Consider the following 13,036-nt stretch of genomic DNA (forward strand, 5'->3'; position numbering starts at 1 on the left):
TACAGTTTTACAACTATTTACTTTCATCTTTCATCTTGGATTGTTAAATTAGGCTTGCTAAGGCTGCTCTGACTTTCCAAGTAGGAAATCCAAGTTGTTGGTGTTCAAGCTTTCAAAAATCTAGAAACGTTTTATTTTCTATCCAGAATATAAGCAACATAGAAAATGGGGTGCTACACCTCCTTATCCGGCTTTCAAAAACAAGAATTGGGTGCACAAATTTAAATTTAGTTTGGCTTTTCCCTTATCCACACGTTAGGCAATTTTTTAGGCAGTTTCTAAATGTCTCTAGTAACGTCTTTTTCCCCACATACTCATTTCAAATTGAGCTTTTTTTTTAGACTGAAAAGGAGAAATACTGGAAATGTGCTTATGTGGAGATTTACATATGTTTATACAGAATAGAGTGTTCTGCATCACGATGCTACCAAGGAATAGATTTTCCTCAGTTTGCAAACCTGAAAAGAACCACGCAACTTTATTTTGTTGGCTTCATGAGGGCACCTGTTTAATTCATCCTGAGGTACCATGAGTGTCTGTACCAACCTTTGAGTCAATCAGAGCAGGACTGATATTTCAGAATGGGTGATAATTGTCAAGTACTCCTTTACAGAGCACATTGTGAAAAACAATAATTTCAGCAGTATCTGCAGTACATGTAGCAGAATAGCATCAACCAATCACATGGTGGTGGAGAGGCATCTTCACTAAATAACTAGCACTGTGAAATTCATTGCTAGAACGTAAAAACAATGCCTCTGTCATCTTTTCAATATAACTTTAACAAACTGTATAAATATAATAAATATAAATATATAAATTTATATACTCACCCATTCACTGCACTACTGCTCTTTTAAACAAATATGTAATCATGCAATCACATGGCAACAACTCAATACACTTAGGTATCCAGACATGGTATGGTCAAAATTTGGTGTAAATAATCTGAAAGCATGGATCCAGCCTTCCTTGTATTATGTATAAGGATTTTATTATTCTCTAAATATTGGCATTGACTCAAAAACCCACTGGTAACACCAACGAAAAAAGAACACAATTGAAGCCAAGGACATTTAACAGTTAAACAGCTGTCCCCCTCAATAAAAAGATCTCTCGACCCCACCAACGTCTGTCTGTGGCATAATGTCTACATGTGAGAGGCAACAGTCACGTTTTGCACCAGAAGTCTCGACTTACGATAAAAAGTCATGTTTTGCACCAGAAGTCATAATTTACGACAAAAAGTCAAAAGAACATTCAGGGTGGAAAACCAGTATACTGTGAAGAGTCCACGCACAAGTGGGACTAAACTAAAAAACGACACGTGAAAGCCGCTTCACCGGTTCGTACTCTGAGTTTTCATTCATTCGCACCTGTTCATGCATTCCGCTACATTCCAGCGTCCAGGCTGAGAGCCGCAGTGTTTAGATAATTGTGTTGACCTGTTGTAAGGGCACAATAGCGCTAACGAGTGTGCGCGCGTGCGCCTTTCTGTGCGTGCACGCGCTAGGCGGTGCCACTATCTGTAATTATGTCGCTAAAAGCTCCTCCTCCGCCCATTCTTAATCCCTTATCCGCTAATACCGCAGTAGACATTCACCCACAACCACCAGCTGCCATCAAACAGCATAGCAGCGGTGTATGCTGCTGGAGAAGCTACGAGAGACTTTATTTCCCCCCATCCTCCGTCCCAGGAGAGAGAGTCAAGGTAAGAAGCCTGTTAGAGTTCACGAGCCCTCCTCCTTCTGTCCGAGCACCTGTGCAGCACTTCGAGAGCCGAACAAGTTAAAATATTATGTAAATGTGTGCCTTTGTGTGTGGTGTGTGTGTGTGTGTCAGCCAGGCTGACATCCTGGCTTCACATTATAATCCTGTTTGACGGATGCCCCCTTTTAAAAGGGGTCTTAATTGCTGCTTTGCTCATTAAACTGATGGGAAGTTAAAAAGTGGTTTTAGCCGGACAGGTACACCTGCACAACCAGAAAATCTACAGGCCAGTGTTACATCTACTCCTCCGCTTCTCTGCTGCTGGCAGTTGATCGTCAGTAGTCACAATCTGGAGCTCTTGATGTTATTACTTGTTACTCCTCAGCTCCATGTTTACAGGATGATACAATCTGATTTTCACTACTCTTTCCTTAAAATCAGCAGTGGTCAGTGAAGCAATGTTGTTTTAATAGCAAGTTTTTAGATTGGTATCCGTTAAGAAAAGTATGCTCTGTTCATTAGTGGCAGTCCCAGGAATGGAGGCAAACCAGTTCTGCTGACACAAAACACAAAACATGACGTAAAACATGTTACATGTATGGCTGCCTCCTAGTTTCTGCAGTCTCCTTGGCCAGGTTAGTGCTTTATCTGGGTGTTATTGACACCTCTGTGAATGTCCAGTCACTGTTCCCTCATTCTTCAGGGAGCAGACCAGGATGGCCTCCTCTGATGATACAGAAGGGTCTCTGACTCCTGTGGATTTTATCCAGCTGCAGCACTACATGGAAGGTAAGTTTCCATTTTCTACATTGTTTTTTAACCTGTAAGTAAAGTAAACTGGAACAATAATCGTAATAATAATAAAGTTGACACGTTTATTACAGATTAAAAATGTATATACAAATCCCTTTACACCAAGCACTTGATGCACACAAGATACACTGTTGTGTTTGTATCAAAGGCATAAAACTAAAGCAATGAGTGATTACTGAGGCCAAAGACGACAGCGTCCAGGACAGAATATAAAAACAATGCGTGCATTAAAACTGTAATTAGAGCCACGCAAGTCTCAAGTGCATTCTCACTAACAAAATGCAGTGTAACTCAATACTCTGGCAAATTTCTCTGTTAAATTAATAAAGCAGCGGTAGCTCAATATGCCATTTATTTCACAGTGTCAGTTTATGACTGTAAATGTATTTTTTAAAAACTCCATCCATGTACACTGAATTCAGGCTTTCACCTTTCTGAGGATGAACTGGCCAGATGTGTTATGATAGCTCCGCTCTCGATCTGTGTAACTGTCTTCCATCTAATCTAACACTAACACTAACACTCTTCTTGGCTGCACAGACACTGGAAACCACATCACACATTTACAAAAAAGTGTAATTTTTACTTTACTTTACACTTTTGTTTCACTCCTTTTTAATGAATTAAACATCTGAGCACTGGATAATGTCAGAATAAATATCGGAAGTCTTCAGAACGATTTATGAAGGCAGTGAAAAAAAAAGCAAGATAAGTGGAGACGGGAGTGTCGCAGGCAAAGTCCAACAAAAATATGAAAAGTTAACTTTGTAGATCCTAACCTGCAACACATGTGCACTCTGCTCCTGCATGTAGGCGGAAACATTTCAGTTAAAATTGCAGTCGGTATCACTGCCTTACTTTAATGCTACTCATTCAGCAGCCACCCAAAATCACAAGCGGCAACTCCCAAACATAAGTGCATGCTGCCCCTTCGCTGGGGCTGGAGCGAACGCAGAATTACATGCACGTGTTGACAAAAAAGTGTGTGCTAAAGGGCTGAAAATAATCCACTGTCCACTCAAAGGCTTTAGAAGAAATGAAATGGGTCTGTAGGCTTTTAGTGTTTGCACGCTGGATAATGGATGAATGGATAATTACACTTGCTCCTCTCCAGACCTGGGAAAGGTAGTGTGTGCATTACCTCACACTGCAAGGCCCAAACCCAGATTTAATGACTGACAGTCACAGTGTATCCACATCTACAGCTACGTTTTGACCTCTCTGATCTTCTCCCTGCAGAGAGCAATTTGAGGGTGAAAGATGTGATTAAGGAGTTTCATCCAGGCGGTCGATTCTCTCAGCACAGCTTTGGAGAGGTAACTTTTTTAGGCAATCATATACTATATTTCCCGTGTCAAATGTTCCTAATACTCTACTTATTACAAACAAATCAAACATGAATTTATTCATTTGTATTATTAGTTGTAAAAGTTTGCTTTACCTCTATTTTTAACAATGTTCTTGATTAAAAACGCACACGGTCTTTTTAGGAAGCTTTCTACCACTTTTTTATGACATTTTCTAAAAATCGTAGTCAGACTGTTGCTCTGAATGTAAATGTTTTATCCTTTTGTCTCATTTGGAAATAACTTCAACTTCTCTCTTTAGTGCGTCGATGCCGAGGGCTTCTGTCTCTTTCTCAAGACCTACTTAGAAGTGGACGACTTCCCTGCAGATTTCTGCCAGCGGCTTTTTCGTTATTTCCAAAACGTGGAGCAAAACGGCTCCTTGAAGAGCCCTCAGCCCAAAGAAGGTAAAGACTTTTTATATTCTGACTTTGTTGTCCTTTAACAAAACTGTGCAGCACAGAGTTTGGGGGAAAATGTTCTTTGCACTCCTATTCAGTCCTGGATGTGGCTGGAAACGCTGCACAAAACTCCCAGAAAACTATCAAAAGAAAGACTGATCTGCTAAGGTAGTATTTTTTCAGTGACCACCTGTTTGTGTGCTTATTATTTTTTTCATATCTTGCTGTCTGGTCACAGTAATGACGCTGAAGGCCGAACTTTGCAGATTAGTGCACCTGGTCCAGCAACAAAACTATGATAAAATACTTACTTTGATATCCCACCAATTTTCATCTGCTGTTTTTTTTAAAAAAACCTCACTAAATCTGAGGACTGTGTTCGTTTCTTGTTTTTCAGGTGGAGTCTTTCTTCGTGATGTGTCCTGTTACTTCTCAGTGTTGGAGAAAGAACAGCCGCGGGAGAAGCTCGAATGTTGGTTTGACTTATCTTTTGATCATATTGGGAGTTTTTATTGTAGTTGCAGCTGCATTTAATCCACATTTATTGCTGAGGTCTTAAAATTGAGGATATGCGACTGTAAAACCCACGGTTAGCTAACTGACTAACTGACTTTGTTTGGTTCTAGTTACATTCAAACTTTACGACAAAGATGGCAACGGACTCCTGGACAGCTCTGTAAGTTACTCAAAATTACTGACAAGGGGATAGATATAGATCTATGTGTATAGTGTAAAAAAACCTGTTGATTCATGTTGAAAAAATTAAGGTACTGAAATTCATCTCTCTAGAGTTAGACTTATATCTGTACATGTGGACTCAGTTTTGGCCAGTTCTTCGCATATATAACTTCTCTGGCTGTAGCATACATAATGTTTTAATTTTGCGATGTTTTAAGTGCATTGCACTTGGCGCCTCGCTGACTGTCTTAGATTACTTTTGCGCGCTAGTTTGGATGGATACAGTTACACCCAATCTCACCAGAACTCTTTTGTCTCTCTTTCAGGAAGTGGATCGTATAATCACTCAAATGATGCGTGCCGCTGATTATCTGGGCTGGGACGTGACTGAACTCAGACCAGTATGAGTCTTTTTTTCTGTTTGTTTCTTCTTCTTATTCTGCATGGCTTTTGAACTTTTTTGTTTACCAGCCCACATAAAGTGTGGCACCTGAAAACACAGGCTGAGGGTGTGACAGAAGATTCGTATAAATTTCTGGTGTTTTGTGATGGAACAGGTGCTCAAAGACATGATGACAGCGATTGATGTGGATGATAGTGGCACCGTCACTCTGGAGGAGTGGCTGAAGGGAGGCATGAACAATGCACCTTTACTTGTTCTGCTGGGGCTGAAGGTGAAAAAAAACCAACATTTTATGCAATCCTTCCTTTCTTTGTTAAACTGCCTTGACTTAACTAAAAGATCTGACCAACTGCTGTTATTTTCTCTTATTCCCAAAAGATGACGGAAAAGGATGGGCAGCACATATGGACGATGAAGCATTTTAACAAGCCAACCTACTGCAGCGTGTGTGAGAGCATGCTGCTCGGCCTTGGGAAGCAAGGACTCAGCTGCAACTGTAAGAGCTCACAACCGCCACCAGGGGGAAGCCAAGCTCCTCTTACACTGTATAAATGAACTGGTGGAGACGTGCATTTTACAGTGACACCTGTACACTCTGCTTTCTATCAGCATCGCTGCAGTTTCTGATATTAAACGTTAAGAACCTTTCTCACCCACTGCATTTTCTCCTTCTAGGCTGCAAGTACATCGTCCACAGCCAGTGTGCCAACAAGAATCCCGAGCCCTGCGCTCGTACCTTTGTCAAATCTAAACAGGAAATTGGTGTAAGGAACACAATGATTGCTTTTAATTTCCCTTTGGTTTATGTATATTTCTGCTTTTAGATATCCGGTTACATTTACAACAGCACTTACGTTTTATGCAAAATGCTATTTTCAGTGCGTTTATGGGGATATAGTCGCATCTTCTCTCTTCACCTGTTCTCTTTTTAAAAACCAAACGGCAATGACCACAAGCACATTAAGAACAGGGAACTTTAGAGTGCATTAGTCAGTAAGTGCAGCCTCTGTTTTTTTCACTGTTTTTTAAAAAAAATGAGGATTACTGCCTGCACAATCTGCTCTGTACATCTGTTAAACGTCCCACTTTTGCACAAGCACTGGTCACTTTCTTTCCTGCAGCAGCAGACACAGTAAAAAAAAAAATCCGTAATGAGCTGCTGTGGGAGGTGGAACTGGTTTGTTTTTATTCAATCTGCCAGTTCAGTTCAATCATGAAGCCATAAATCTGCAGCTATTTTCCACAGCTGCTTAGGAGCAGGGTGTATTCTGTACTGAGTCCTTTAAAGTCAGCTATAACATAATTTTTCCTGCAGCCATGCAGGGATGGGTTGCCACATAAGTCGGCTCGAACAAGCCAGCATGAATGAATGAATGAATATGTGAACATAGCGCTACCCATCCATGCTGTCAAATTAGTTGTTTTTTCCAGATTTCAAAAAAGAAAAAAAGTGATCCCAGTGATTTCTTCTGTGATGTTTATACACTAGATTAAAGCAGGTAGGTTCTTTGGTTCACCCGCATCTGCTGGTTGAACTTATCCACCTTTAAAACTGAGTATTCACTTTCTGTAAATATTCATGACTCACAATGTGAAAACAATACCAGACAACGTTACCGCTGGTGCTAAGTGGCAGTTTGTGCATAATGCCTGTTTCGTGCCTCCTCTGCATCTCAGATACCAGCTCATGACTGGATCAGAGCTGATTGCGGTGCCAGCAAGTGTGATGTCTGCAATAAGAAGATCAAAACTTTGGCCGGGAAGCGCTGCGTGTGGTGCCAGGAGTTGGTGAGTACGTTAGTGAATACAGAGATTGCATGTGATCGGGCCTGCTTAGTATCATATCACTGTGGAATCGGAGGTAGAGTGGGGTCCTCCACCAACTGGGTGGCTACCAGCTGGCTCCTCCAGTCAGTATGTCGAAGTATGATGACTCCATTGGAGTGCGAGAGTGTGTGTGTGCACTCAGGCATGGAAAACGGTGCTTGTATGAATGTGTGTAATTGGCTGAAAAGTATTGCTCTGTCTATATAGCTGAATGAGTAAGAACAGATTACCATTTTTAATTTACTGAGTATTGTTTTGTTTTTTTAAGCGTCACGATGAATGTGTTTTGCGTGGCTTATCGAACTGTGACTGCGGGCCGCTGAAAGATCATATACTGCCTCCGTGGGCCATTTACGCTGTCTCAAAGGTAAAATGACTCTAAATTACTCTATGAATGTAGATTTTTAGGCCATCTGTCTGTGAGCTGGTCACTAAGTTTTTGTTTCTGGCAGGAGGAGGACACCAGCCTGTTGAATGTCACTCTTGATGGCCACATCCTGCAGGTCTCCCAATATCAAATCTCACTAAATAAACTGAATTTAGAGCCACCAGAGCTATTATATGTATATAAAACATATAACTCAATGTCTGTGTATTTTGCAGATGATTTACATAATCTAATGGATCCTAATCTGTGGGATTTTTTCAGATTGTTCCTGTTCCTCGTACCCACCCTCTGCTGGTGTTTGTAAACCCAAAAAGTGGAGGAAAACAAGGCGAACGGTAGGCAGCACAGTCCTATGGGATCAGAAGTTTCACGCTCCATACTAAAAAATCTGACATTTTGGAGATGCTTGCTTCCATATCAATACATAGGATAATACTGTGTCATTGGCAGTTTATAACAGCTTTTGCTTTGTCTTTGCAGAGTGCTCAGGAAGTTTCAGTACCTGTTGAATCCACGCCAAGTATACAATCTGTCCGATGGAGGCCCTGCTCCAGGGTACAGCAGTGCACATTAAACACATTATAGGACTCTATAGGATTTCAAATGCACATGTCATTTGAGTATATTTATGTTAATGCTGACTCTGTCTTTCAGTCTGCACTTCTTTCGTAATCTGTGCGACTACAGGATCTTGGTGTGTGGAGGAGACGGCACCGTTGGGTGGCTTCTGGATGCTTTAGGTAATGCGTGTCCTGCTGAGTTTCAGACAGCAGGTTGAGCTAACCGTCTGAAGCACTAAATAACATCTCTTGTGATTTTAGACAAAGAAAACCTCCAGGTGAATCCTTCTGTAGCTGTGCTGCCTCTGGGCACTGGGAATGACCTGGCTCGCTGCCTACGCTGGGGAGGAGGTAACAACAATCAAAACAGGAACTTTAATGAAAGTGTCAGATGTCAGTTACATATTTAAGCTGTTTCTATCATAATCCCATGAAAGGATACGACGGGTCAGATTTGAAAGAAATCATGAAAGAGATTGAAGGGAGTGAGTTGGTCCCCATGGACCGCTGGAGTATCCAAGTGATACCGAATGACCCTCATGAGGCAGGAGACCCTGTGCCCAATGAGATCATTAACAACTACTTTTCCATTGGAGTGGTGAGTCACGAACTCTACAGGGAGTTTGTGCATTCATCAGAAAAATGAATGCATTGCATGAAATATGATTCATGATCGTTTTTCATGTGATTGCACTTTCATCCTTGTGTGCAGGATGCTTCTATTGCTCATCGTTTCCACTCCATGAGAGAGAAACATCCCCAGAGGTTCAACAGCAGGTACGAATTTATGTTAGCAGTCTGAACCTTTTCTCATAAGAGGTGTAACAGAGCTCAGTCTACTTCACAAATAAATTCATGGCTTTTTTATTTGTGTGTTTGTTTTTGGTCAAATTCTTGTTCTCTGTCGTTTTAAGAATGAAGAACAAACTTAAGTATTTTGAATTTGCCACTTCGGAGACCCTCTCATCGTCCTGTAAGAGGCTGAAGGACTGTCTAACGATTGAGGTCGGAATTTCTGCCACAGTCAGGCTGTTTTACCAGAACTATGCATATTTGTGAATAATGCTGAAATGTTTTTATTTTGTTTTGTTTTGTATTTGCAACACCAGTGCTGCGGAAAACCTCTGGACCTGACTCGTGTCTCTCTAGAGGGCATAGCTGTGCTCAACATACCCAGCATGCACGGAGGCTCCAACCTCTGGGGTGAGTCTAAGAAGTCTGATGGCGTGGCAGGGCTGGAGCAGAGTGAGGTTATCACTGACCCTGAAGCTCTGAAAATAGTTTCCCAAGGTGAGACTCAGCTGTTTACACTCCTGAATCCTCACATATCATTGTCATAGATTGTAGTCCTGATTTGACATTTACAAACACTGTTAAATTACTCTGCTTTTTAACAACTCCTCAGATATAAGCGATAAACGATTGGAGGTGGTCGGGCTTGAAGGGGTTATAGAGATGGGACAAATCTATACTGGGCTGAAGAGCGCTGGGCACAGACTGGCACAGACCTCCCAGATTACCATTAGGTTGTGAACTTTACCTACTAAACAACAGGAATATTTTTCAGTACCATACAGTGTGTGTACATGTAGTGCAGTATAATTACACATTGCTGTTATTGCTCCCTATGTGCAGGACATCTAAAGCATTTCCAATGCAGATCGATGGTGAGCCCTGGATGCAGCCTCCTTGTACTGTAAGCATTATTAAATAATATGATGAGGGGGAAGAGAAGAGACAACGGCAACATAATGCAATCTAAAACATTTATAAATGTCTTTTGATCAGAAATTGAATCATGTTACTTCTACAGCAAGTATAACCAGAATTGATTGTGATTAATATAACTTAAAAGAGATACTTGAAGCAATTTGGAGGTCAAGTCCAAGTGTCCATCTTTACTGACCAGCAGATATTAACACAAGATCATTGGCTCTCGCTTAGAACTGAGTGGCAGCGCTACTTTCAGACCACCTCACAATTGTTATGTGGGTAAGACAGAAAGAGGCAATCATGTGCAAGTATTATGGGGATGTTCCAAACTGTTTCCTTTTTGGAGACATGTTTTGGATTTTGTGGGCCAATATTTGAAGTGCAATTTGCCCTGTTCACAAAAAGACTGTGTCCCCTTGGGGACAGGGGTGTCCTAGCACAGCTGGATAAGTCTGTAATGAGAGTATTAATGATTGGTTTAGTGACTTCTGCTAAAATGTAGACAGTTAAAGAGCAATGGGAATGGTTTCTGTGCGTTCATATCCAAAGACAAATTAAAAAATAACTTGATATGAGCCACATAGTATCTACTGACAGCTGGGCAAATGAATAGTTACCCAGCAACAACAACAACAACAACAACCTTTATTTATAGAGCACATTAAAAGCCTAAGCATACCAAAGTGCTTTACAGAAAAACAATAAAATAATACAGTTAAGAGCATTAATATCAAATATAATAAGAACAGCAGACAATGTTCACAGTAGAAAGCCACTAATAAAATGGACTGCAGCACATAGATTATAGCAGACCCAGTGCCGCATGATAGAGAACACCAAGAATGAAGGAATAATAAAAAGCAGCAACAAAGAAGGAGCTCTGTGGCTAACCTAAACTAACCTAAATTGCATCTTTTATGAATTTTAGATCCACATAACTCACAAGAACCAAGCTAGCATGCTAATGGCTCCACCTACCAAACCATCCAGCTTCTTTCACCTCAAATAGAGTCGTGGCTCCTACGTCCTCTGGCCCTCTGAGGATCACTGCAGCTCACCAGCGTTGGATTGAGTGTGTAACCGTGTGTTGTCATTGTTTACTTCCTTTGCCCCCAGTTCCTGACATCATTTTAAGATACTGCTTTCATAGAGAGATGCCACACTGACAAACCAATATCAAAAGTGCAAACTTGACAAGTTTGACTGCTGCTTTTGTGTGCCAATTTTCATGCAATGCATTATGTTTCTATAGATAAAGGATCAGAGCACATTGTGTACCTACAGTATAAGCACAAGGAACATGCATGTACTAGCTGTATTTTATGTTGTGATGTTTTGTTGTGCTAAATCATATTTACAGTAGTATCTGTACTTCCTTGTGCAGCTTGTGACAAAAAGCAGTTCACCAAATAAACTGTCCTGTGTGTTGACATGTATTTCATTGCCAGTGTTCATCCAGTTGAGAGACAATAAGATAGATAAGAAGATATTCATGTGAATGTTTTGACTGTTTCTTAAAGAACTGTTGATAGAATAATGCAAGGAACTCTTGATTGAATGTAACTGAATATGTGTTTTTTTGGGTTTTTTTGAGTTATGAAAGTGATAAAGAGAGAGGCATTCAATACAGCCCTCCCATATTTAACGAGTTTAATGGCAGCAGCATTCCACTGTGTCTAATACGCCCGGTGTACATACCTGAAATCATATTTAATGTTAGCTTCTTTACCAATTTTGTCCTGTAACCTCACTTTGTCAATTTAATTCTTTGTGTCAACACTTTTATTAGACTCCTTCGCACTGAAAAAGCTTCTCAAACACACAGACATGACTGATGAGGTCATGCTAACATTGGGTGGAAGCTAGCCAAAGTATTCTACTTTGTGATTGAATAAATAAAGTTTAAAGCTAAGATATTGTTTTGGCAATGTGTTTTCAACTTTCAGTAGTCTTGTGTTGGATATTGAGTGTACTTGTTTACACTTGTAATGTGCTTGTACTGGGCTGCAAACACTTTTTCTTTCAAAAATGCCTAAATTCTTCTTGGAACTGATTCAACAAGTTGCTGGAAATATTTCTCAGAGAATTCGGTCCATGCTGACATGATAGCATCACAGTTGCTGCAGATTTATCAGCTGCACATCCATGACATGAGTTTCCCGTTACACCATGTCTCTAAGGTGCTCTACTGAATTTAAATCTGGTGACTGCTGAGACCACATGAGTGAACTCATTGTCATGTTTGGGAAACCGGTTTGTGATTATTTGAACGTTGTGATGAGGGATGTTCACTGTGAAAGATGAATACATTGTGGTTGTAAATGGATTAACAACAAAACTCAGGTAGGCTGTGGTGTTTAAACGATGTTCAGTTGGTACTAAGAGGTCCAAAGTGTTCCAAGCCACTGGCCACTCTCCTTTGACCTCCGACATCAACAAGGCTTTTTAACCCAGAGGACTGCTGCTCACTGGATACTCATTTTACTCACCAGATGATTGTGTGGGAAAATTCCAGTAAGCAGCAGTTTCTGAAATATTCAGACTGGCACCAACAATATTAAAAGTTGCTCAGTTCTCAGTATGAACTTGAGCAGTATGTCTTGATCATGTCTAAATGCACTGAGTTGCTGCCATCTGATTGGCTGATGAGACATATGTGTGTGGTTGTTTAAGTCTATTCAACAAATACTTTTTGTTTTCTGTCCTTTGGATGTGTGTCTACACTATAATGTCTCCCCATGAAGGTCTTGCAATAATTTTCTGAAGATACAAAAGAAAAATCTCTTTATTCTTATTGTAAATGGGAGGTTAATTGAGATATGGAATCTGCTACCTGTTATTGTTATATTAATTCACACATTTATTTACCTAATAGGCATGACTGTGGAGCATTTCCCTTGTACTAAAACAGGTCAGCCTGGAGTGGGGCAGATTTTGCGTTGGCGTGGGAGGAAGAGCACGAGGACTAATCCCAAGGTAGGCTACGTAGGTTTGGTGGAGAAAAAAAAAAGGGCAACAGCGGAAGTTTGGTGTGACCTGTTTGGCATGTTTGGGCAGGAAGCGTCAGGCGCTACCAGAGAGGAAGATAGCGGGTATGAAAGATTAAATAAAATTTTTTTTGCCATTAAGCCATTTTAAAAACATGTTCGCAATTACAAATGATACGAGCAGTAATCTTATATTTAGATATGAAATCC

At 40.6% G+C, this 13,036-nt stretch overlaps 1 protein-coding gene across 3 annotated transcripts; it reads left to right on the forward strand.

The window, feature by feature from the left end:
- Positions 1-1,268: 1,268 nt before the first annotated feature.
- dgkab (diacylglycerol kinase, alpha b) lies at positions 1,269-11,751 on the forward strand. Of its 3 annotated transcripts, none has more exons than XM_080301338.1 (25): positions 1,269-1,711; positions 2,233-2,345; positions 2,414-2,499; positions 3,763-3,839; positions 4,132-4,276; positions 4,668-4,742; positions 4,897-4,946; positions 5,275-5,349; positions 5,506-5,622; positions 5,730-5,847; positions 6,027-6,115; positions 7,029-7,139; positions 7,447-7,545; positions 7,631-7,681; positions 7,828-7,901; positions 8,047-8,121; positions 8,221-8,306; positions 8,388-8,477; positions 8,564-8,724; positions 8,839-8,903; positions 9,041-9,131; positions 9,236-9,416; positions 9,532-9,652; positions 9,762-9,822; positions 10,768-11,751. In XM_080301338.1, exons 2-25 carry the CDS (start codon positions 2,305-2,307, stop codon positions 10,846-10,848), a joined length of 2,220 nt encoding a protein of 739 aa, XP_080157464.1. In that variant the 5' UTR covers positions 1,269-1,711; positions 2,233-2,304; the 3' UTR covers positions 10,849-11,751. The 3 variants fall into 3 exon arrangements, with proteins under 3 accessions (XP_080157464.1, XP_080157466.1, XP_026024000.2); XM_080301340.1 differs by having other exon boundaries at positions 9,762-9,793; XM_026168215.2 differs by lacking the exon at positions 2,233-2,345.
- The last annotated feature ends 1,285 nt before the right edge of the window (positions 11,752-13,036 follow it).

This window comes from Astatotilapia calliptera, chromosome 5 (genome assembly GCF_964374335.1).
Source record: "Astatotilapia calliptera chromosome 5, fAstCal68.1, whole genome shotgun sequence".
Lineage (NCBI taxonomy): Eukaryota > Metazoa > Chordata > Actinopteri > Cichliformes > Cichlidae > Astatotilapia > Astatotilapia calliptera.